General features: G+C 31.9%; 1 protein-coding gene across 1 annotated transcript; it reads left to right on the top strand.

The window, feature by feature from the left end:
- Window positions 1-2,240: 2,240 nt before the first annotated feature.
- On the top strand, window positions 2,241-9,492 carry LOC107870917 (putative late blight resistance protein homolog R1B-23). Its single transcript, XM_016717613.2, has 6 exons — window positions 2,241-4,919; window positions 5,024-6,135; window positions 6,647-6,948; window positions 7,146-7,505; window positions 7,648-7,753; window positions 8,780-9,492. Exons 1-6 carry the CDS (start codon window positions 2,416-2,418, stop codon window positions 9,118-9,120), a joined length of 4,725 nt encoding a protein of 1,574 aa, XP_016573099.2. The 5' UTR covers window positions 2,241-2,415; the 3' UTR covers window positions 9,121-9,492.
- The last annotated feature ends 12,849 nt before the right edge of the window (window positions 9,493-22,341 follow it).

Below are 22,341 nucleotides of genomic sequence, written 5' to 3'. Positions count from 1 at the left end.
CCATCAAATTCAGTAGCTTCTTCTCAAACAACATACAAACTCATACCGTTTAAAACTCCAGAACCCTAAAGCACTTCAAGATCCTTACGTGCATGATTTTCTGTGTCAAACACCTTTCATAACAAGAAGAAAACAGATTATTAATATCTAAGACATGATTACTTATTTCTACAAATAGTTATATTAACTTTTTTTAGTAAAAAAAAAAAAAAACATCAATGGACTAACCTTTTTTCGAACACAGGAGAAGGCAGAGAGGATGACGATCGTCGGATTGAATTAATTGACAACCTAGAATGGTGCACGTAAAAGGGGTGAGGCATGAAACATGTTCTTCCTCAACGAGCTCCAAATCTCAATTCACTTTTTTTTTTTCCCCATGATGGGGCATGTACATCAAATTTAAAGAATTACGATTGCTAGAGTTTGTGACAAGAATTTTGTTGATCCGGCCCTGAAAAGTTCACTGTGCGACTTATGTTTGTGATTTTTCATGGGGTCTGTGGTGGTAGTGTTGGGGTGTGGGGGCGAAGCCCCGCGGTATGGACCTGTATGTTTTTGGGCTAGGACTTATTTGTACACACATATTATATAAGTGTGTTTAGTGGGCTGTTTCGTATTGATATATATACGTCATTGAGTCAAATAGTCTACAGATTGTACTCCTCTCCATTATAGTAAATTCCTCTGACTCTTCCCGTGGTTTTTCACTCAAGGGTTTCCACATAAACCTATGTGTTCTTGTTTTTCTTTTGCTTGTGGTGTGCTTAATATTGTCTGATTCATAATTATTTAAATAAAAATTTACTTGAAATATTGCCATTGGAAAATTATAGGGCTGGGATTGGGACTTGGGAGGTATTAGTCGATAGGATGCAGGAAAGCCCGAACAGTCTTTTCATATCAATTCATAAAATTTTCACATCAATTGGGGTTGTTTAATATAAGAGTATTTGGGAGCCTAAAAGTGGATGTGAAGGGCATTTTGGAGCCCAAAGGTGGATATGAAGGGCATTATAGAGCCCAAAGGTGGATGAAGGGCATTTTTTGTGCCATTTTCAATAGATGAAGTGCATTTCAGGCCCTTTCCGTGGCTAACGTCATTGATATCCTCAGTTATTTCATCCGACCAACCAAACAACCCCTAAAGGAACCATTTATGCAAGGATTGTAATACGAGAGTCCTATACTTGTGGAGTATAGTTTTAGATTCACCCCAATAAATAAACCTGCAGCTTAAACAAATAAAGGATATCATATAAGAATTTGACGAGATTAAAGATAAAGAGGAAATTGCTTGGATGATAAGCATCCTCTACTTTTAACTCTAAGGTTGTGAGTTCAAGTTACCAAAGAAGCAAAAAGAATGGGAGCTCCTAGGGAGGGGTGTTAAAAAAAGACTCGATCAGAATAAAAAGGTACTCCACCACTTATTGAAACAATTCTTTATGACTTTTGTGTTGGTAGGGTGAAAATTTTGTAAAAAATTTTCACAAAAATATAGTTAGACTTTGGTGAAAGAAAATCATAATAATATAATTATTCATGAAATTTAAGATTATAATTTGATAATTTAGATTGTATATATGGGAGCCACTGAAACAAATATTTATTGGAAGGAGAAAGTAAACAGATTAGATTATACTATTTTGTAATAAATTAATGGTATGGGACTAAGTTTTTCTATGACCAAGTATGTACATGGTTCTCTTCTCTATATTCATTATAGCAACTTTGAAAATTCAAAGGACGGATTTCGATAGATTATGATAGAATTTGATTGATTTTTAAAGTTAAAGTATATTAAATTATTTTAAAATTTAAATTTAAATATTAAAAACTGTACAGAAATATAGCTACTGAATACAAGAAAAAAAAAGTGAGAGAATACCTACCATCAAAGATGATGTGCAATGGAGTGGATGGCACTGTTACTTTCTTAATTTGAAGTCTCGGTTTCGAATCTTGCATATAGAAAAGTCGTTGGTAGAATGCATTTCTCCAAATAGGCTGTACGTGACGTGAATTCACATTAGTCGAACTCCACTACGGGTACGAACACCATATAAAAAAGAACACCAAAGAGACAAAAAACCTTAACAAAGTGTTAAAAGGAAGAATGCAAGTGACTTATTTTTTGATTTTCTCCCTTTTTTTTTACATACACCTCCTAGTCAAATTGGGATTCCTATTTTTGGTAGGAGACTGTTATTATGTTTGGTAGCAAATGGGTTTTTTTTTATGTAAGTTTAATCTATTTATGATTGTAATAGAACTATTTAAGTTAGCAGAAAAGAGAAATAAACTCTTAACTCATCTCTATTTTCAGTTTTTAACGGTATTAAAACCAACACAAAGGTTATGTCAATTAGTCAAAGTGTCTCACGCTAAGCAGTTTTACTCTTCTCGTCTTCAATGATCAACCATATCGTTGAATCTCTTCAGCAGATTGAAGATCAATGGGGTTTAGATATACCGGAGACTGCAGAGGATCGAATCAAGTTCCTTAAAAGGGAGTTCAAATTTCTTGATTTTTTCCACAGCTTACAGAGCTTCACAGAGTTATCATACATGCTTGATGTCATACATGAAGTTCAAGGTCTGTTTCAATATGCTGTCGTTGGACTCGGAAAGATCAGCGTGATGGAGGACGTTGATCACTTTACCGATGAAATGCAAGTCAAGATTGGTATGACTAAGTTGGAAATAAGATCTAAATACTTATTTCCAAAAGTCAACAAGGATGGTATTGCTGTTGTTTGCCCAAAATTTGTAATTGATTTGATTGATACTGTTGTGGTGAATCTAGGTGATTTACTGAAAGTTTATTGTTCTAGTTCACTACTTTTTGTTCCTGGACCCAAGAAAGAAATCGCCGATGTTTTTAAGGAGTTGAAGCTACTGAGAAATTTCGTATGCTTTGTTTCGGAAAGCAAACATACTGATTTCTTCACTTATGTAATAGAGGTGGTTAGCCATGCAGGAATGGTTGCCTGGTTGTATCTCCCAAGTAATGGTAAGGGTGAAAATCAAGAAATAAATTATCTGCTTTCTGAACATCTACAGATGAAGATTAAGCCCATTGATCCAAGCATCCGCAAGATGTATATTGATGTGCTTCTAGCTCTACGATCAAAATGGCATCCGAATATCCAAATTGAGCATGTATCTGGTTTTGTGGAGACTCTTAAACACAACTTGAAGGCGCTACCGATTAGTAATCACATTACTCATCAAATAGCAGCCCTTCAGGAGATGCTCAACTTCTTAATTGCCAATCTGTTCGTACAAAATTTGGAATTTCACCTTCAAGATATTGACTCTGTGTTGATTGATTCTGGACTTCTCATTTACTCGTTACATGAAGATGTGACCTTAGGGGAAGTGACTATTGATTTGCCAGGTACCATTCAGCACATTAAGACAGTGATCTACCACATCATCCGGAAGGACTTTCAATCTAATTTGCCAAGGATTCATGGACTAGGCTATGTTGATTTCGTCTTGGATAACCTAAAGGAGTTCCAAGACCGCTATCCAGATTCACTGGCTTTAGTCAAGACTCAGCTTCAAATGATTCAAACTGAACTAGAAGGCTTGCAACCTTTTCTGAGGTCTGTTGCAGAACAGCAATACAATTTTCACGATGAACTTCAGAATTCTGTGGCACTACTGATTGGTAAAGCATATGAGGTAGAATATATTGTTGATGCTTGTTTGAGCAAAAAATTTCCTGGATGGTGTCTCGAACTTTGGATTGTGGACATCATAATGGACATTAGAGCTGAGGTAGCAGAGATACAACAAAAGAAAATGGTTAGACTTGATGTAGTGTCACCTTATACCATTGCTACTGATACTTCCTTTACATCTGGGATCTATGAAAAAGTTGTAGGCTTTGAGGATGAGATCGGAACACTAAGACACCAACTAACAGGGGGATCCAGAAAGCTAAACATTATCTCAATTGTTGGTATGCCTGGAGCTGGAAAGACGACTTTGGCCAAAAGACTCTATTTTGACAAATTAGTTGTCTCTTACTTTGATATTCGTGCACGATGCCATGTTTCTCCAGTATATTCACAGAGGGGCCTGTTACTGTCTCTTCTGGCGATGCTACATGTTTCTACTGATGAGACCTCACTTCTTAGTAAAAGGACTGATGAATTAAGAGACGCCCTTCACAGAATTTTATGTGTCAAAAGATATTTTATCCTCCTTGATGATGTATGGGATCACAGGGCATGGGATGATTTAAGACGTTGCTTCCCTGATAACAATACCAGAAGTAGAATTCTTCTTACAACGAGAAATAATGATGTTGCCTACAATGTTAAATCAGTTAGTGAACCACTTTTTCTTCGCTTCTTGACCTATGAAGAAAGTTGGGACCTACTAAAACTAAAAGTGTTTGGCAATGAAAGTTGTTCTCCTCTCCTTGAAACAGTTGGACAAAAAATAGCAAGAAAGTGTGAAGGTCTGCCTCTGTCAATTGTTTTGGTGTCTGGTGTTCTGTCAAAGATGGAGAAGACAGAAGAATGTTGGAGTCAAGTGGCTAAGGATTTAGGTTCCTACATTGGCAGTGAGACAAAGGCTATTATTGAAAAAAGTTATCAGCATTTGCCCTATCATCTGAAGCCTTGCATCCTATATTTTGGAACATTTTTAGAGGATGAGGAAATCAACGTTTCAAAGTTAACATGGTTGTGGACTGGAGAAGGATTTGTAAAGCATCTCGAAGGCGGAAGTTTGCAGAACATAGCAAAAACTTACTTGGAGGATCTTATTTCTAGAAACCTAGTGATGAATGCTAAGAATAGTTCTGATGGTAAGGTTAAATCATGTCGCATTCATGGTCTATTGCTTGATTTCTGCAAGATAAAAGCAAAGGAAGAGCACTTTCTACTATGGATAAAACGGTACTAGATTAATTAGTTGTGCTTTATTTGTTCAATCAATCAAGTATTCAAGTTATATTTGAATATGAATGTATGACATATTATCGTAATTCAAACATACACAGGGATGGAAACGACAAGTCTTCATCAGGTATATCCACTCAGAAGCAGCTTGCACAACGTCGTCTGGTCTTATATTGTAAAGAGGAGAATGTTGTAGAATGGAATTCGCATGGCTCACCTGTTGACTCTGTACTTTACAGAGAAGACAAAACAACGAACTTTTCTAGTGGTCAAGTCTCTCGAATTTTTCACAACTTCAAGTGTCTTAAAGTGTTGGATTTGGAGTCCATCATTATCTATTCCTTCCCGACGGTGTTAATTTACTTGCGCTATTTTGCTGCACAAGTTGCTCAGGATTCAATTAGCTCACTCATAGTCAATCTTTGGAACCTTGAAACTTTGATACTCAAGCCAACAAAAGGAAAGTTGAAACTGCCCATTACAATTTTGAAGATGGTTAAATTGAGATATGTGTGCATCGATAACTGTTATTTCACCTTAAATGGTGAGGAAGGACTACTTGATAAGTTGGAAGTTCTTTCCGCCCCATGTTTTTCATGTACAAAGGATGTGGAACTGCTATTGCAAAAAACACCATATCTTCGCGAACTGAGATGCTCATTTGTGGATTTTAGACAAGAAATTTTCCCTAAATTGGATCCCCTAACACGGCTTGAGACAGTCGAGATTCATTTAGCAGCAGATTCAATGGTAGGTGGTCCATACAACTTCCCAGAAAATCTCAGAAATTTGACACTATCCAATTTTTCCCTAGGCAGTTGTCACAAATCCAACATTTCAAAGCTTCCCAACCTTCGTGTACTGAAACTAGTATCAATTTTCTTTGACAATGACGAGTGGGAAGTGAGACATGACGAATTCCCTAAACTCAAAGTTTTGAAGCTAGTAAAATGTGAATTTTTTGATGAATGGAAAGGTCCGGATGATAATGCCTTTCCTGTGCTTGAACATTTGGTATTGGATGAATGTCCATATCTTAAGGAGATTCCTACTTATTTTAATGACACCGGTAGTCTAAAGTCCATCAAGATAAAGTCATGCAGCGAATTTGTTGAGCGGTTGGCCAAAAAAATCAAACAAGAACAGGAGGAAGTTTATGGGAATGACGATCTCAAGGTCTTCATCCAGAGGGGGAAAAGGGACAGGTTATCAGGTACGCTACCGAAATAATGCAATTACATTTGCTTGTAGCTGTATTATTCCTGTTGTTGATGAAATATAGTATAGTGGTAGTATTATATATATTTAAAATTAGTATGGAAAAGTCTCAAATATTGCAAAAAAGAGAAGTATTAATATAGATGAGTAATAAATAAGCATAATTAAGTCAAATTATTTTCTAGTTAATGCTTTTTTCAAGGGGTGTGCAACTTAAAAAGGTGACAAGTAAATAGGAATGGGGAGTAGTATTTCTTTAAAAAAAAGAAGTGTGAAGTTCCTCTCTTGGAATCAACGAGCTGCTAAGATAATTTAAAACTCATAAATTTTAAATTGAATGACCTTTTTAAACTTTATACGAAATTTAAGAAAATTAAAAAACTCAAATGTATCAAAATGTCCTTTTAAGGTCATTTTTTTTAAACGGGCTAAAAAGGAAAGTAGGTGTTCTTATCGTTTTGAAAGGAGTTTTGACAAAGTCAATAATACCATAGTTGCTCTCCCAGATGATGAAATCACTAGTGGCCCTGCACTAAAGGCATCTGTTGTGGCCCTTCCATTGCCAAGTGACAAGGAGCCTGTCAAAGTAAGTGTGTTTGAAATGGAAGTATGTGTGCCACTCTGGGGTTCTGTATCTATCTGTGGAAAGAGAGCACATATGGAGGATGCTCTTGTGGCTGTTCCTAATTTTATGAAAATTCCTATCAAGATGCTTATCGGTGATCGTGTGATTGATGGACTGAGTCAAAATTTGAGTCACCTGACATCTCATTTTTACGGAGTATATGATGGTCATGGAGGATCTCAGGTATAACGATTCTTGTATGGTTTTCTCTTGATAATCAGTTGTGTAGTATTTCAGACTTTCAGCAAAATCTATAAATGTACCTACTTCTCAAGTTTTAACTTCCTGGATGTTTGTTCTATCATCAGTTTAAGTCCTGATCAATGTCAACGCAATGACGACTAACTCTTATCATAACTGACTGCTGTTTCTTCATGAAGGTTGCGGATTATTGCCGTAAACGTGTTCATCTAGCATTAGTTGAGGAGTTAAAACTTTCCGAAGATGATTTGGTGGATGGAAGTGCAAGGGATACCCGTCAGGTGCAGTGGGAGAAGATCTTTACTAATTGCTTTCTCAAGGTTGACGATGAAGTTGGGGGAAAGGTGAACATAGATCTCTGTGATGACAACGTAAATACCTCTAGCGGCACCTCTGAACCTATTGCCCCAGAAACTGTTGGGTCCACTGCGGTTGTAGCGGTCATTTGTTCATCTCATATTATAGTTGCTAACTGTGGGGATTCACGAGCAGTCCTTTGTCGTGGCAAAGAAGCAGTGGCACTGTCAATCGATCACAAGGTTAAACACACTTTTGCTTCAACCTCCTGACTCTCTTCTTGTTCTTCTCTCTGTTTTTCACATGCACATGTCTAATTTTGGCAACAAAATTTGTGGTTGATGCTTTACCGTCTCACTCTTTTACCTTGTATTCTTTTACCAGCCAAGCAGAGACGATGAGTATGCCAGAATTGAAGCATCTGTTGGGAAGATCATTCAGTGGGATGGATATCGTGTATTTGGCATTCTTGCAATTTCAAGATCTATAGGTTGGTGTAGTAAAACCTTTCAGCTTGCATCTGTTCTGTTCAATATGAAAGACTGTTTGCTTTCATGTGATTTAAAATTGATGTACTGTGCAATGGATTTTCTTGATACCTGTTTTCTTTGCTAAAATGTATGTTAATTAATAGAAAATTCATGGTATTATTACCCATCAAAATAGAACCTGTGAGATCTTTAGGAAGGTACATCACATGATGATTGGCTAATACTAATATTAGGCTATTATTGCCCAAGTTAGAAGATGGTTTTTTGCACTCTCAAGTTATTTTAGGTTCAATAATTCCTAGGTGGTTGAAATAGACTCTGGCAGAAATGCAAAGTACAATAAACCCTTGTGGTGGGCCCTTCCCCGAACCCTGCACATAGCAGGAGCTTTAGTGCACCGGGTTGCCCTTTTACTCTCACATTAGTCTTGTAGTCAAGATCCTTATGCGCATAGAAAATGTAGAGAAATTCAAGTGCCGGTGAACGTGAACTTCTATATATTGCATTAAGACAACTTTTATAAATGTTTAAATGGATTAAGACGTTATCTAGATTAGATAAATGAATGCGAGAATTCATCCATTCTCAAGGGGCAGCCTCAAGGTTTTGCAAATTCGTCATCAGGTTTCATTCAGGGTACTCCCCTACATTTTAATCTTTATCTTTCCTTTGTATTACATTATATAGAGATTAAGAGAGATGAAGACTAAGTAAATTGTTTGAATTATAATGCAGAATAGGTAGCTGGTGACATGTCAAATCAAGTATAAACACCCCCTCCTTCCTGTCACCCCGTTTGAGGGGACATCTTTGATTGTCTTTCTCTCAGATTTTGTTTTTTGTCCATCTTAAGTGCATTGACTTTGTTTCCTTCGGTAATTTATCTGGTTTCCCAGCAACTGCTACTGTTCATGTATTTATATGTATCGATTTCCCAATAGAGTTTAGATGGATGAAGTGAAAGGTTAAAACTACATACTTTACTGTTGTTTCTATTGATTATTAGTGCATCCCATTATACTCAGGTGCCAGATATTTGAAACCATGGATTATACCGAAACCAGAAGTTATGTTTGTACCACGTGTTAGAGAAGATGAATGCCTAGTTTTAGCCAGTGACGGGTTGTGGGATGTCATGACAAATGAGGAAGTTTGTAAAGCTGCTAGACAACGAATTCTGCTGTGGCACAAAGAGAATGGGACTAACCCTCTGGCGAAAAGGAGCCAGGGAGTGGATCCTGCTGCACAAGCAGCAGCAGAGTATCTTTCATCGATGGCTCTTCAAAAAGGTAGCAAAGACAATATTTCTGTGACTGTGGTGGACCTTAAATCCCACAGGAAGTTCAAGAGCAAAAGTTGGAGATGACATTGTGGTTTAGTATAATTTTGTACACGACAACGGATATGATCTCATTATTATCTAGCTCGGTCCGTTCATTTTTTCCTAAGGGCTTAATGTGTGTGAGAATAGTATTTTAGCATGTATTATAGAAGAACAGTTAACAAATGACGTTTATCCAACTTTTTGGTGTTGTTGCACCAGAAAATGGCTATGTAAATTGAGCATGTTGTAGCAATATCAGAGGTGCAATATCTTTTTTCTTGTCAAAAAGAAAGGCAAGAAGAACAGTAAAGGCTACAAGCTGAAACTTTAGTATAAATGCAGCTGTAAATTTATCCAACTTTTTGGTGTTGTTGCACCAGAAAATGGCTATGTAAATTGAGCATGTTGTAGCAATATCAGAGGTGCAATATCTTTTTTCTTGTCAAAAAGAAAGGCAAGAAGAACAGTAAAGGCTACAAGCTGAAACTTTAGTATAAATGCAGCTGTAAATTTTTTTTTTTGGTTTCCTAAGGAATCCCCACAGCCGGCAGCCATAAAACTAATCCTCCGTTCTTCAGTCAGCGCATTTTGCGGTAGAGAACTGACCATAGAGTTTGCTCCATTCGCCAGAGGCGAGAATCGCTGCAAGGAAACTGCAGAGAAGAAGAAGGAAGCTGAAACTTTTTTTTTTTTAGCTCTATATTTCTCTAGATAGTTTATTACATAGGCTTTATGTATATAATAATCTAAACCCACGTGTCTTACACGTGTAGCCTTTGATTATTTAAAATTAAAATTTAATTATTTCTTTGATTTTTTTGAACAAAATCGAAATTAATTCAACTATTATCAAATTTTAAAAATACAAAATCAAACCAAATAAAACTCAATTTATTTAATCGATTCGATTTGGATTGATTTTTACCGCTAAAGTGTGAACACCCATGGTCAATCATATAAAATATAAAAGATATACTTATATACAAATATGAGTTGAATCAAATAGTATAATATTATTATTAGTATTTTTAATCAAAGATCAGCCTTTTGGGCCGTTTATTAAAATATTTAAAAAATAGTATAATATTATACAATTACATTAAAATATATTTTCTTCCATAAATATTAGATCGATATTTAAAAAAAAAAAATAGTGACCTTCCTCAAACGTAGATGTCACTAATGGATCAAAATAAAACACTACATCATATTTCTATTAACCCAAAAACGTGTGAAGATATATATATTGAAGGAGAACACTTTTTCAATAAAATGAGAAAACTAATTTTACATCGTTTCTCTTCTTAATTAGCTTTTACTTTTCTTTATTCAATATAATAAAAAATATTTCAGGACTGCTTAATTATTACCATATATTTTAGGACTCTTTAACTTTTTAATAATTAAAAAAAGTAAAAAAGGATAATTTTATTTTAGAACTTCTTAATTTTTTGGAAGAAATTTTCTCATAATAAAAACTTTTTCATGAATCAAAAAATTGTGTTATGAAATTTTCCGACTATCCTTTTTATAAAATTACCCATAAACCTTTTTATTTGATTAAAATAATAGTTTTAATAATTTAATTCAGGTAAAAATATAATTCTATAATTAAACTTAAAGTAAAATTTAGGAAAATTTGTATGGAAAACACTAATTCCATTCTCAATGGACCTGTGACCGTGCAGGCCTCTTATGGACTTTCCATAATTGGAAATTTATACGTGATTGTATATGCTATTTTATGTATTTTTTTCTTGTTTATATATGTTAGGAATCTTACCATATATTATTTTATTGTCATATATTTTAGAACTCCTTAATTTTTTAGGTTTAAAAGTCATAAGTCAATATTATAAACATAATTAAATAATAATATGAAAAAAATAAGTGAAAAGACGATTTGGTCTATTGCAAAGAGTTTTAATGAAGGACAAAAAGTTCAAATCATATTTCTTAGGGTCTTCACACTTTTGATATATACTAGTTTAGGTGTACGCGTCTCACGCATGTATCTCACTTTAATCAGTTCAAACGTTATGCTAAATACGATATTTATTTAAATAATAAAGATGAATACAATAATTAAATTCAACATCTTTTGAATATATAAAGATGGAGAATTTATTAAATTACACTTAACCTTTATCAAAAAATATCTCAAAGTCGGTCGACATTCATCTACCACTTGTAAACTACAACAAAACAATAATACGCTAATAGAGACATCAAAACAATACACTTAAATGTAACTTTTACAGAAAAATTTCCCCAAAGCCTATCGACATGCATCTACCACATGTAAACTACAACAAAATTACAGGACAATAAAGATATCAAAATAATACAACTAAACCTAACGTTTACACACACAAAAAAAAATTCTCAAAGCAAAGAGATCAAAATAATATAATTAAACCTAACATTTACCTAAAAAATATTCTCAAAGTCGATCGACATTCATCTACGACCTGTAAACTACCACGAAACAATACACTAATAGTGTTATTAAAATATTATAATTAAACCTAATCTTTACCTAAAAAAAATTCTTTGAATCCGACCGAAGTTCATCTATCACCTGTAAATTGAAATAAAATAATACGATATTAAAAATATCAAAACAACACAATTAAATCTAACCTTTACATAAAAAATTCTTCAAAATCAACCGACATTCATCTTACAAATCGGTTAACACCAATAAATAATTAATATTAACATTAATTTTGGGGACAAATAGAAGTCAAACCTAAGGGACAACCACATGCAATACATTAAGATTAAAAAATTAATACTTTCTTGGTGTTTAAATTTTTTCTCATTCCTTATTTCAGGTTAAGACCTTAATGAGTATGGTCTTTTATTTTAATTTATTTAATTGAATGATTTGAATAATAGAAAAACAATTGCACGGAAAACTAAAATATATTCTTACATAAGTCATATAAAAGTTTTTAAAATAAAAGTAATAATAAACAAAATAAAGACAAAATTATCAATGACTATTGAACAACTCCATGAACCAAGCACATATCAATAGTAAATATTATTGGTTACGTGAAGGAAAAAAGAAAAGTGTGACATACCTTGAGGCTTTCTTAGCCTTCAATTTTCTCTTCTTATATGTGGTTGGTTTGTGTATGGATATAAAGAGTTCTAAACCTAAAAAGAATCGAAAGGGTTTTTTTAACCATAAATTTATTCTTACCAAATATTATAGGACTCTTAATTTTTTGGACACTTTAATTTTAAATATTATATAATAATTATTAAAAAATTAGATGAAAAGACGATTTTGTTTAAAGCGAAAACTTTTAATGAAGGGCAAAAAGTTCGACTCACTTTTCTAAGGGTCTTCACACTTTTATATATATATATAGAGAGAGAGAGAGAGAGAGAGACCTCACTTTAACGGTGCACTTGTCACACCCCCTGTTTTTCACCGCATCCGACCCCGTTAGGGAGTTGGTTTTGGAGAAAACGGTTTTTCCGATTAAAGCGACGTTTTGAAAAGGGATTACTTTACTTATAGAGTCGCCACTTGGAATTGAGTTTGGGTGTTCCAAGTCACCTTATTGAATCCCTATTCAAAAGGAAATGACTCTTCAATTTTTATTTTTTCGTCTGCGAACTAGAAATCCGGATAAGAAATTCTGTTGACCGAGGGGAAGGTGTTAGGCACCCCTCGAGTCCCGTGGTTCTAGCACGGTTGCTTTAATGACTTACGTCTGGCTTAAATTAATTTTTTTTTTTTTAGGATTTATAATATTTGTTAACCTAAAAGTTGTTTGCCTCCCGCTTTTAATTTATTTTGAAATTATTTATTATATTGACGTGTGGCTTACCGATAGTAGTACTTTTCGGCCTCACCACAAATTTTGGCACGTTTCTCGCACCTTTACGACATTTATAAGTCGTCCCTATTTTCCTAATCTAAATAAGCACCTAACGGGTTTAAAACCTCCCCAACCCAATTCAATTGGCTTCAAATGGTAAATTAATTTAATTATGACGAGTGGTCGGTAGCAGGGCTTTCCAACTTCATCGTCAATTTTCGCTTGTATATTAAAACTTAATTTATTTGAGATTAGGAACCTAACTTGTTCTTTTATAAGTCCGCTTCCTTGCAAATGAGTTCTCTCTCTCTCTCTTTTCAATAGCAACGAGTCTTGAATAAATTCGGAACTCATCTTGTACTTTTCACGTTAACTAATAATTGGGCCTTAAGCATATTTAGAGAAGAATGTAAAAGTAAAGATAATTAGAAACTCGTGATGTCTCTGTCATAATGAACTATGCATTCAATGAATCAAGTCGTACCCAAAGAAAGTAAAGTGAGAACAAGCATTTGAACCATATTTAAACAATTCCATATAAAATCATGATCAATACTAGTAACATTAAAAATTAAATAGTGACATAGTTAATGGACTCCTTTGCAGATGTCTATTTAATAATGACAAATTGAATTAGACAAGCTAAAATGGAAAGGGGATTTTCATGCCAAAAACTTCAAAGGCTAATAAAATTCTAACTTAAAATAGTAAGGTTAACACACTATAAGAAAAGATCTTAGTAACTGAAATTTTAAATAAACTCGTAGACAAACATGATTAAAAGAACTTTACGCCAAAAACATAATTTGAATTAGACAGTAACTTAGATTGAAGTGCAAGAAAGCGCATATTATGATACCAACTTTAATTTAAATTTAACTATACAAAAATATAAAAATACTCCCTAATCATATTATAGCATCGAAGATTTATAACTCGTTAACACATGTGAAATTTGAGCAACTCAGTAATGCTAGAATCAAGTCTCGTATAATCTCAATGTACGTTATCTCTTGTTAAAATAATTAACAACAAAACAACGGAGAGCGACATAAAATCATGAATCAAACCCCAAACTTTAACTTGTTGTCTACTCGTTATGTCGCTAAACTAAATAGTGGTTTCGAGCAATTTTTACCCGAAATAATCAATTAATTAACAATATAATCAAACTTTATATTAACAGAAAATGAAACATCTAGATGTAATGCGAATCATGTAAACTTTTATTATGATCCCAAATTTCCTGTAATACTCGTAGATAAGAGGATTTGATTATTTAATTCATTCAAATAACTTAGAAATTACAAACAAAATATAAGTAAAGAATGGACCTTTACGTTGGAGACCTCGATGACAAACAAAACAACCGAACGGTAAACCTCGAGTAGACCAAAACTCAACTCACAACTCTTTTTCCTCTCTTTTTTTTCTAATCTTTTTCTTTCTTCTGTTTTTTTTTTTTTTTGCTAGTTCATGCTTTTTGTTTTGTTTTTTTTCCCGTGTGTGTGTGTGTTTTTTTTTAAGTGCATGTGTGCATGTCCCTTCAGATAGTGTATGTGTGCATGTATTTATATAGTGTATGTGTTTGTGTCGTGTGTGTGGGAAAGTGGGGGAGGTTAATTAGGAGTGGGAATTGTGGGTGGTTTGGGTAGTTTAGGTTTCTTTATATATATATATATATATATATATATTATTATTATTATTATTATTAATAAGATAAAAATAATTAAAAACTAATAAAATATAACATAAGCTAATAACTAGTCTTGGGAATATGATTAAGAAAAATTAATATCACACCATTCTTTATTAAAAATTGAAAGAAGAAACAAATATAATTTAGAATTTTTTTTTTCTAAAAATAAATAAATAAACAAATAAAAACTAAAAAATGAAACTTATTTAAAATGTGACTCTATTTTTGTAGTCTTTTTTCAAAATTTTTAAAAATAAATTTAGTAAAAAATAAGTTAAATTTAGAATATCTAATTTGGACCCTAAAACGAAATTGAACACTAAATGGCAAAAACAGTTAGGTTTGGTTAAAAAAATTAGGTGTTTACAGCACTAAATAGGATATTTGTTTAAATAATAAATGAATACAATAATTAAATTCAACATCTTTTGGAGATTTAATTAACTAAACCTAACATTTATCAAAAAAAATTGTTAAAGTCGATCGACATTTATCTACCACCTGTAAACTGCAACAAAACAATACGATGATAGAGGCATCAAAATAATATAATTAAATCTAACATTTACACAAAAATTTTCTCAAAGTCATCTGACACTCATCTACTATATGTGAACTATAACAAAATAATATGATAATAGAAATATCAAAATAATACAACTAAACTTAACCTTTACAAAAAAAAATTCTCAAAACAGAGATATAAATACAATACAATTAAAACTAACCTTAATCTAAAAAAATTTCTCAAATCCGACCGACATTCATCTACCACATGTAAATTCATCTACCACCTATAAATTTATCTACGACGTGTAAACTATAAATATATCTTGATTAATAAATAAACATGCCTATTATACTATAAATATATAGTCATTGGATTAAAATTCTACTTTCAGTTCTTTTAATTTTATTTTTGAATAAAATTATATGATATCATTAGAATTCAATTCAGTTAGTACTTTTTCTAAAAGCTAGATTGTTAATTTAACTAAATCTCCTAATATCTCACGTGGATAAAAGGAAAAAAGAAAGAAATTCGTATACAGTTAGAGTGGCTGACCAATTTCTTATGATGAAATATAATCCAAAGAATTTGGTCAAAATTGTAAATAAGTCAATTTCAAATTATTTATTGTATATAAGTTATTATAAAAAAATTACAAAAAAATCTCAATTATCAATTACCTATCCAAAATAGATAATAATTTATTACTCCATTTAAACTTCAAGAACATACAAAAATCATAAAAGAGAACTTCTCAATTAGTAGATGTCTAATAAAAATACATGATAATTTATTTTTATAACATAAAAAACATACTAAATTTTAGAAAGCATACCTCAAATCACAAGAAAATTTGTCTCTTCAATAATAAATATTGTTACTATTTCACTAAAAACTTCCCAATTAGCAATTGTCTATCACGAATACATGATGATTTATTATTATAAACTTCAAGAACATACTAATTAAAGCTTTAAAAAAATTACCTTAAATCACAAGAAAATTTATTTCTTTAATCATAGATATTATCAAGATTGTAAACATCAAAAACAAAAAATTTAGAAAACCTACCTTAAATCACAATCAAATTTATAATCAACGATAATATAAAAAAATTATTTGAGAATTATATTGTGGAAGTATTATTCTAGAAAGGAAGAATTCTCAATTTATAAGAAATTTTAGGTTTAGTTTACTTTCCTTCTTTGTCAATTCAATTTGTATTTATTTAATGTAAATCTTTTTTGTTTTTATATTTTGTTTTATTTTTCTTTTTTCTTTCTTCTTTTTTGTTTTCCTTTTTTCCTCCACAAGTTTTCTTTTTTCCTTTTCAACTCAATTTAATTTTGTTTCCAATTACGTATTTTCGTTTTTTTTTGTTCTCTTTTTTGCCTTGGACCTTCTTTTTCTTGCTCTTTTCAATTTAAATCAATATTATTTTTTATTTAATTTATTAATAAATTACATAGAAGGTAAGATTTGAATTAATTTAGAACTTTCTTTCCTAACCCAAATAAGGATTTTAATTAATTTCAAAGTTCTAATATTAATAATAACTAAATAATAATTTGAGGAAAATAGTGAAAAGACGATTCTGTCTAAAGAGAAGACTTTTAATGAGGGAAAAAAGTTCAAATCACTTTTCTAAAGGTCCTCACACGTGTAACGTTTGATTACTTAAAGTTAAATGATTTTATCTATTGATGAGATTTTTAATGAAGCGTAAAAAAATTAAATCACTTTTCAAAGATCCTTCACACTTTAATATGATAATGTATACGTAAAAAAATATTTTAGTGTAAGCACATATAAATTTTACCACCAGAAGTTACAAGTGGTTGATGGATCACCACTTTTGCATTTGTCATGCAGTATTTCTTTTCCTTGCTGCCAAAGGCTAACACATCAATTTGAACCATATTTGGTGTACAATCGTTTTTCTTTTTTTCCTATATTTAAAATTTTTCCTTATTTTTAAAGTCATCTTTAGAAAATTATTAATTACATTCTTATTGGTTACTTAAAACTTTTAAGAAATAGATACTTCTTAATTTTTTTATTCTAACATTTGATATTTAATTTTAGATTTTTCAAATCTTCTTAAAATCAAAGTTAGTTGGTTTAGAATTTTAAACTAATGAAAAAAATATTAGTAGTCATTAATCCCGATGATTTCTAATAAGAAAAGGTTTTATGATAAATATATTTAATTAATTTTAAAATCTAAAATATTAGGAAAAAACAATGAAAAAGATGATTTTATCTAAAGCAAAAACTTTTAATGAAGGGCGAAAAAGTTAAATAATATTTTTAAGGTCCTTCAAACTTTTAATTTACTATTATAGATTATAGATCTAAATTATAGATTAATCTATGGAGACGCGTATTGCATATTTATTTCATACTTAATATAATAAAATTGATTTTATAAGTAATAAATTTTAAATGATCAAACATATTTTCCAACTTTTTTTGGGCTAAAAGAAAAAAGAACTCAGTGCATGCCCAAACAAAAAAAGAACTCGTAATTCAAAAATAGAAGATCTTATTAAACCTTACGATACTTTAATTACATATATACTACTTTTTATACTTTCGTGACATATGCACTACTTTTTTTTAAAAACAAACACACACATAAATATGTAATGACGTGCATATAAAAAATGTTTTTTTTTCATTTTGGCCCATATTGGGCTCGTGTCTTTTTTTTTAAAAAAAAAAAAACATTACATATGTTTTTTTATTCTAATTTATGTAGCACAATTAAAATTTCGATTATCATGAAATTTTACTTTCATCATAAATAGATATTGAATATTTAGTAATGGCTTCATAAAAGTAGTATAAGAAATTTTCTTTTTCCGTCTCTATTGGATTTGTTATAATTATTAGACATCAATTTGCTATATGCTACGAAACAAATTTTCATTAATTTATTTATGCAATCTATATTTGATTTGGAGGTAAGAATGTAGTGCATATGCTTTGGATTCCATCTTTAAACTATTATGTAGTGTGTCCTAATGTAAATATAAACCTATTAACAATTTTTTTATAAGAACTTCTTTCTCGTATGAGCTCCTATGCAAAGATGTGTAAAAATAAATGGAATCAGTTTCAGGCTCCTTTAAGTTTAGGAAAAATAAGATATTATTAAAAAAAAAAATTCTCTTTCGTACTTATTTTTATTTCACTTAACATCTTTTCTTTACTAAAGAAGATGGTAAACTTTAGGGGAAATTTAACTTATAAAAGAAGAATAACATCAAATCTTGAGTACTGTTTGAGGAGATTTGGTTTTGTAATTCTTTACAAATTAATAGATAATTTATGTCATGAGAGGAAGTCAAATTACTCGTAGAAAAAAGATATCTTATTTGTAATGCAAATGGTAAGCCATAGTTTGTGCTTTATGGACTTGTTGAAATAAATTTTTAACAACCTTTCTTTCTTGTACAAATCTTACATCATGAAAATATCAATCAAATTGTATGTTTGATACCATAAGCAGGAAACAAAAGAAAACTTTAACAACTTGCACAATTAGGTAAGGGGTACTCACCTTTCGCAGCAAAATTGGAGTCTCATCAGAATTACCACGCCACAATTGTAAACCTTTTATACAACCTATCTCTACAACAAATAATTGACAAAGCCATAAACTATATAAATTCAATGTAGAAAAGACATAAGCTTGTTTGTATGGAAGGATCTAATAGCTTTATCTTAGATGGAATGTCAATGCATGTGCTTATCTTTTCATCGTTTATAAATGCATCGAGTAAAAATCTAGGAATTCAATCAAATGGTTCGAAAAGCATGTTTGGGCTAACTACAACATCTCAAAGCTAAAATATAAAATAGCACAATTATGTGCATATATCCACAAATTAAAACATATGCGGAATCTAAACAACTAACAATATTAATCTCTTGAGCAATGAACAAGGTTATACCTAGACGATCAGCATAGGAGGTACCAAAATTGATAAGAAAGATAAAAATAATAATATAAAATTTAATATTTGAATCACCTACCATTGATCTAAATAAAAATATTGACTTTACCACTTTTGTCTCCATTATTCTTGTTACAAATAAAACAAAGAATATTAGAATGGAAGAAGAATTATAAACAATATCAAAACATGAGATAAAAGCCTAAATACAAGTGGGTACCTGAATTTGGAGAAAAGTGTCCAAGAAAGAACAACCAGAATTTTGCCAGCAACTTGTTGCGGGATGGAACCGTATCATGAAGAATTAATAAGATTAGTGGTGTGTCTCGTAGAAAGCCAACTTTGTTTAGAACACTAATTATGGTAATTATTTACTCTGCCAAATAATTATGGTAAATATGAGATTCTCATTTTCATATATTGTAGGACTCTCATATTTATTTCTTTTCCATATATTTTAGGATTCCTTAATTTAATAAAATAATAATTAATGAGAAAAGCTAAAAAGACGATTTTGTTTAAAGGGGAGACTTTTAATGAAGGGTAAAAAGGTCAAAAGTCAATTATAAGGATCTTCACACTTTTAATATTATATATATATATATATATTATCATGACCCGAGCCGAGACCCGGGCCGTGACGGGCATCTCGAACCATGAAGGCCCGAGTGCCCCTATTCTATCTGGAAATCATACACAATGTTCATACAATGTAAAGAATTGTATAAGATTAATAAACGAAAACATGGTCACTTTTTAAATTCAACTAGACAATACGAAATGAAGTTCATAACATTCAAAGTACATGACTCTGATCTATGAAATCTCTACTAACTGAAAATATCATCTGTCTGAACTCTGGGACAAGGCCCCTAGTTGGACCATAAATCAAAATAACATAACTATGACAAGTTTCGTAACCAGACCTTCCAAAGTAAGGGAGGCTCACCAGCTGCAACTTCTTTCAATTCAATCTACTGCTTAACGAAACCCCGGAACTAAGCCTCAGATCCTGAAATATAGGAGTCAATACAATTGTACTGGTACGCTAAGCAATCCAAAATAATGTATCTATATTTAACATAACTGAGAGCAATTCATAAAATATTTTAGATATAATATACGAAAACACAAGGGCATACTTTAAAAGACTTTGAATAGGTCTTTGAAATCATAACTCATTCTGTCTTACTTTTGAGCTAGGTGGTACACCCTACAATCTGTAATTCCACGGGCTATATGGAATCCTCCCTTGACTCGGCTGCCAAGCCCCCAATCCAAGTTTGCCACTAGGATTGAAGTATCAATAAGGGGGACACGCAAGATCATACAGCAGGATGCCAAAATCCCCAATCAAATTAACATGTCATGGTAGTTCACAAGATCACAAAGCAAGGCTCCTAACCATAGTCCTAATTTGGGACGACATGAATCAAGGTACAAAATACACAAAGCATGGTAGCATAACCCCTTGTCGGCAAATCACGGTTTCTAGCATTGAGTCTTTCAACTCGTACTTTCTTCGGGTAACCACCTAACTCTCTTTAAGCCAATTTTTAGTCTATTCTAAACATGCATATTTCTGAAATCAAATTCTAAAAATCTAAGTAAAATCTGTATTTTAGTCTGGAATCTGCTATGCATTCATCGGCTTTGGTATCGTCATAACAAGACTTGCAAGTCGTATCTCTAAGCAATACATTATCATGTTACAGTCTTCTCTTTCAAAACCTTGTGTTCAGACCTCTAAAATATTCAAACAGTGTATGAAGATGCGTATAGTGAAATTCATGAAAATTTAGGCAAAGATTCTCGATTTCAATTCACAAACACGTGGTGGCCAAGTAATAAACCATGAAATCTCCTTAAATCATCTCTTTCATTTATGTGATTAAGAAAACACCCTCTCTTCAAGTTACCATCAAAATCAAGCCAATAAATAATAAAGACATTTATATCATACTACTCGACATGCAATCAAATAATTTATAAATAGAGAGGGAGTATAAATCTTCATGCTCTCGATTCAAGTATCAAAACTCAAACATCATGTGTGTATATATATATATATATATATATATATATATATATATATATATGAACAAAAATTGAATTTAAGGGGGAGGCCTCAAGACCAAATCATTATCATCAAAAAAATTCACAATACATGTTTGTTATTGTAAGTTCAAACCCCTCAAAAATATATGAATTATCAACATTCAAAATATTATTAAAAAGGTTTCATCATGCCCATGTAGTTTAGGAAAATCCCACGTACCTTAATCGATGAAGAATTCGCGGAAAAGTTGATCCCTTGAGCTTGAATGTTTAGCCCTAAGTTGTTGTTTTTTTCTCTTATGGTGTTCTTGGAAGATGAATTAGGGATTTTAAGAGAGTTAAAATGTTACTAATAACCTTAATTCATTTAAGGATTATTAAGGATGGTTTTGGAATGTAAAAAGACTTGGTTGCCTTTAAAATGACTTAAAAATAAAGTATTTATGCCGTTGGGCCATAAGGCATGCAAGGCATTGCCTATAGCCTAAGCTAGACTGTGTCGTGCATTGTCCATCACCTAAAATAGGTTGGGCATTGCATTTCCTATCGCCTAAGCTAGGTTGCGCGTTGCATTTCCCATGGCACAAGATTTCTGGTAGCCTTAGGCGATTGCTAGGCGACGCGTTCCACTTTGCAAAGTCATAACTTTTTGTCCGGGTATTGGATTGTGGCAAAATTAGTATCATTGGAAATAAGACTCGAAGACCTTTCATTTTACATATAGTACGCCCTCTAACTCTCATATTCTATGAGTAATAGTCGATGAAAGTTGACCCAGGTTGAAACGTCCACCAAAACTTAATCGATAGAAATATTTTCAACTCGTCTTAGAGTTAGAGGATTCTTATGACCTCAATTCATATTCAAAGGTAATCCCACACCATAGGAGTGATCACCACACATATATTAACATGGAATCATTTAGTTTGGGTCAATACGCGTAAGAACGACGGTCTAAATTCTAGAGCAAAAGTACGAGGTGTTACATTATCTCCCCTTCGGGATCATTCACCCCCGAATGATAGGTAGGGAATTCTTGAAGCTCTAAAAGTATAGAATAAATAACGTAATATTGCATTGAATATTTTTCCTCAGTAAAATATGCAAAGGCATCACACGATCTTCATGATAACCCCTAAGGAAATGGGTAAGCACGAAACATGGGTTAATGAAACTTGACATCGACATGATCTT

The sequence above is a fragment of the Capsicum annuum genome, chromosome 11 (genome assembly GCF_002878395.1).
Source record: "Capsicum annuum cultivar UCD-10X-F1 chromosome 11, UCD10Xv1.1, whole genome shotgun sequence".
Lineage (NCBI taxonomy): Eukaryota > Viridiplantae > Streptophyta > Magnoliopsida > Solanales > Solanaceae > Capsicum > Capsicum annuum.
Note: the sequence above shows the minus strand (reverse complement) of the source record. Positions and strands in the feature narration are given on the sequence as shown.

Excerpts from the sequence above, each read along its gene's own strand:
- LOC107870917 (XM_016717613.2), top strand. The coding sequence starts at position 2,416 with ATGATCAACCATATCGTTGAATCTCTTCAGCAGATTGAAGATCAATGG. Across the intron at positions 6,136-6,646 it reads GAAAAGGGACAGGTTATCAG|ATGATGAAATCACTAGTGGC; the intron begins GTACGCTACCGA and ends TTGCTCTCCCAG. Across the intron at positions 7,506-7,647 it reads CACTGTCAATCGATCACAAG|CCAAGCAGAGACGATGAGTA; the intron begins GTTAAACACACT and ends TTCTTTTACCAG.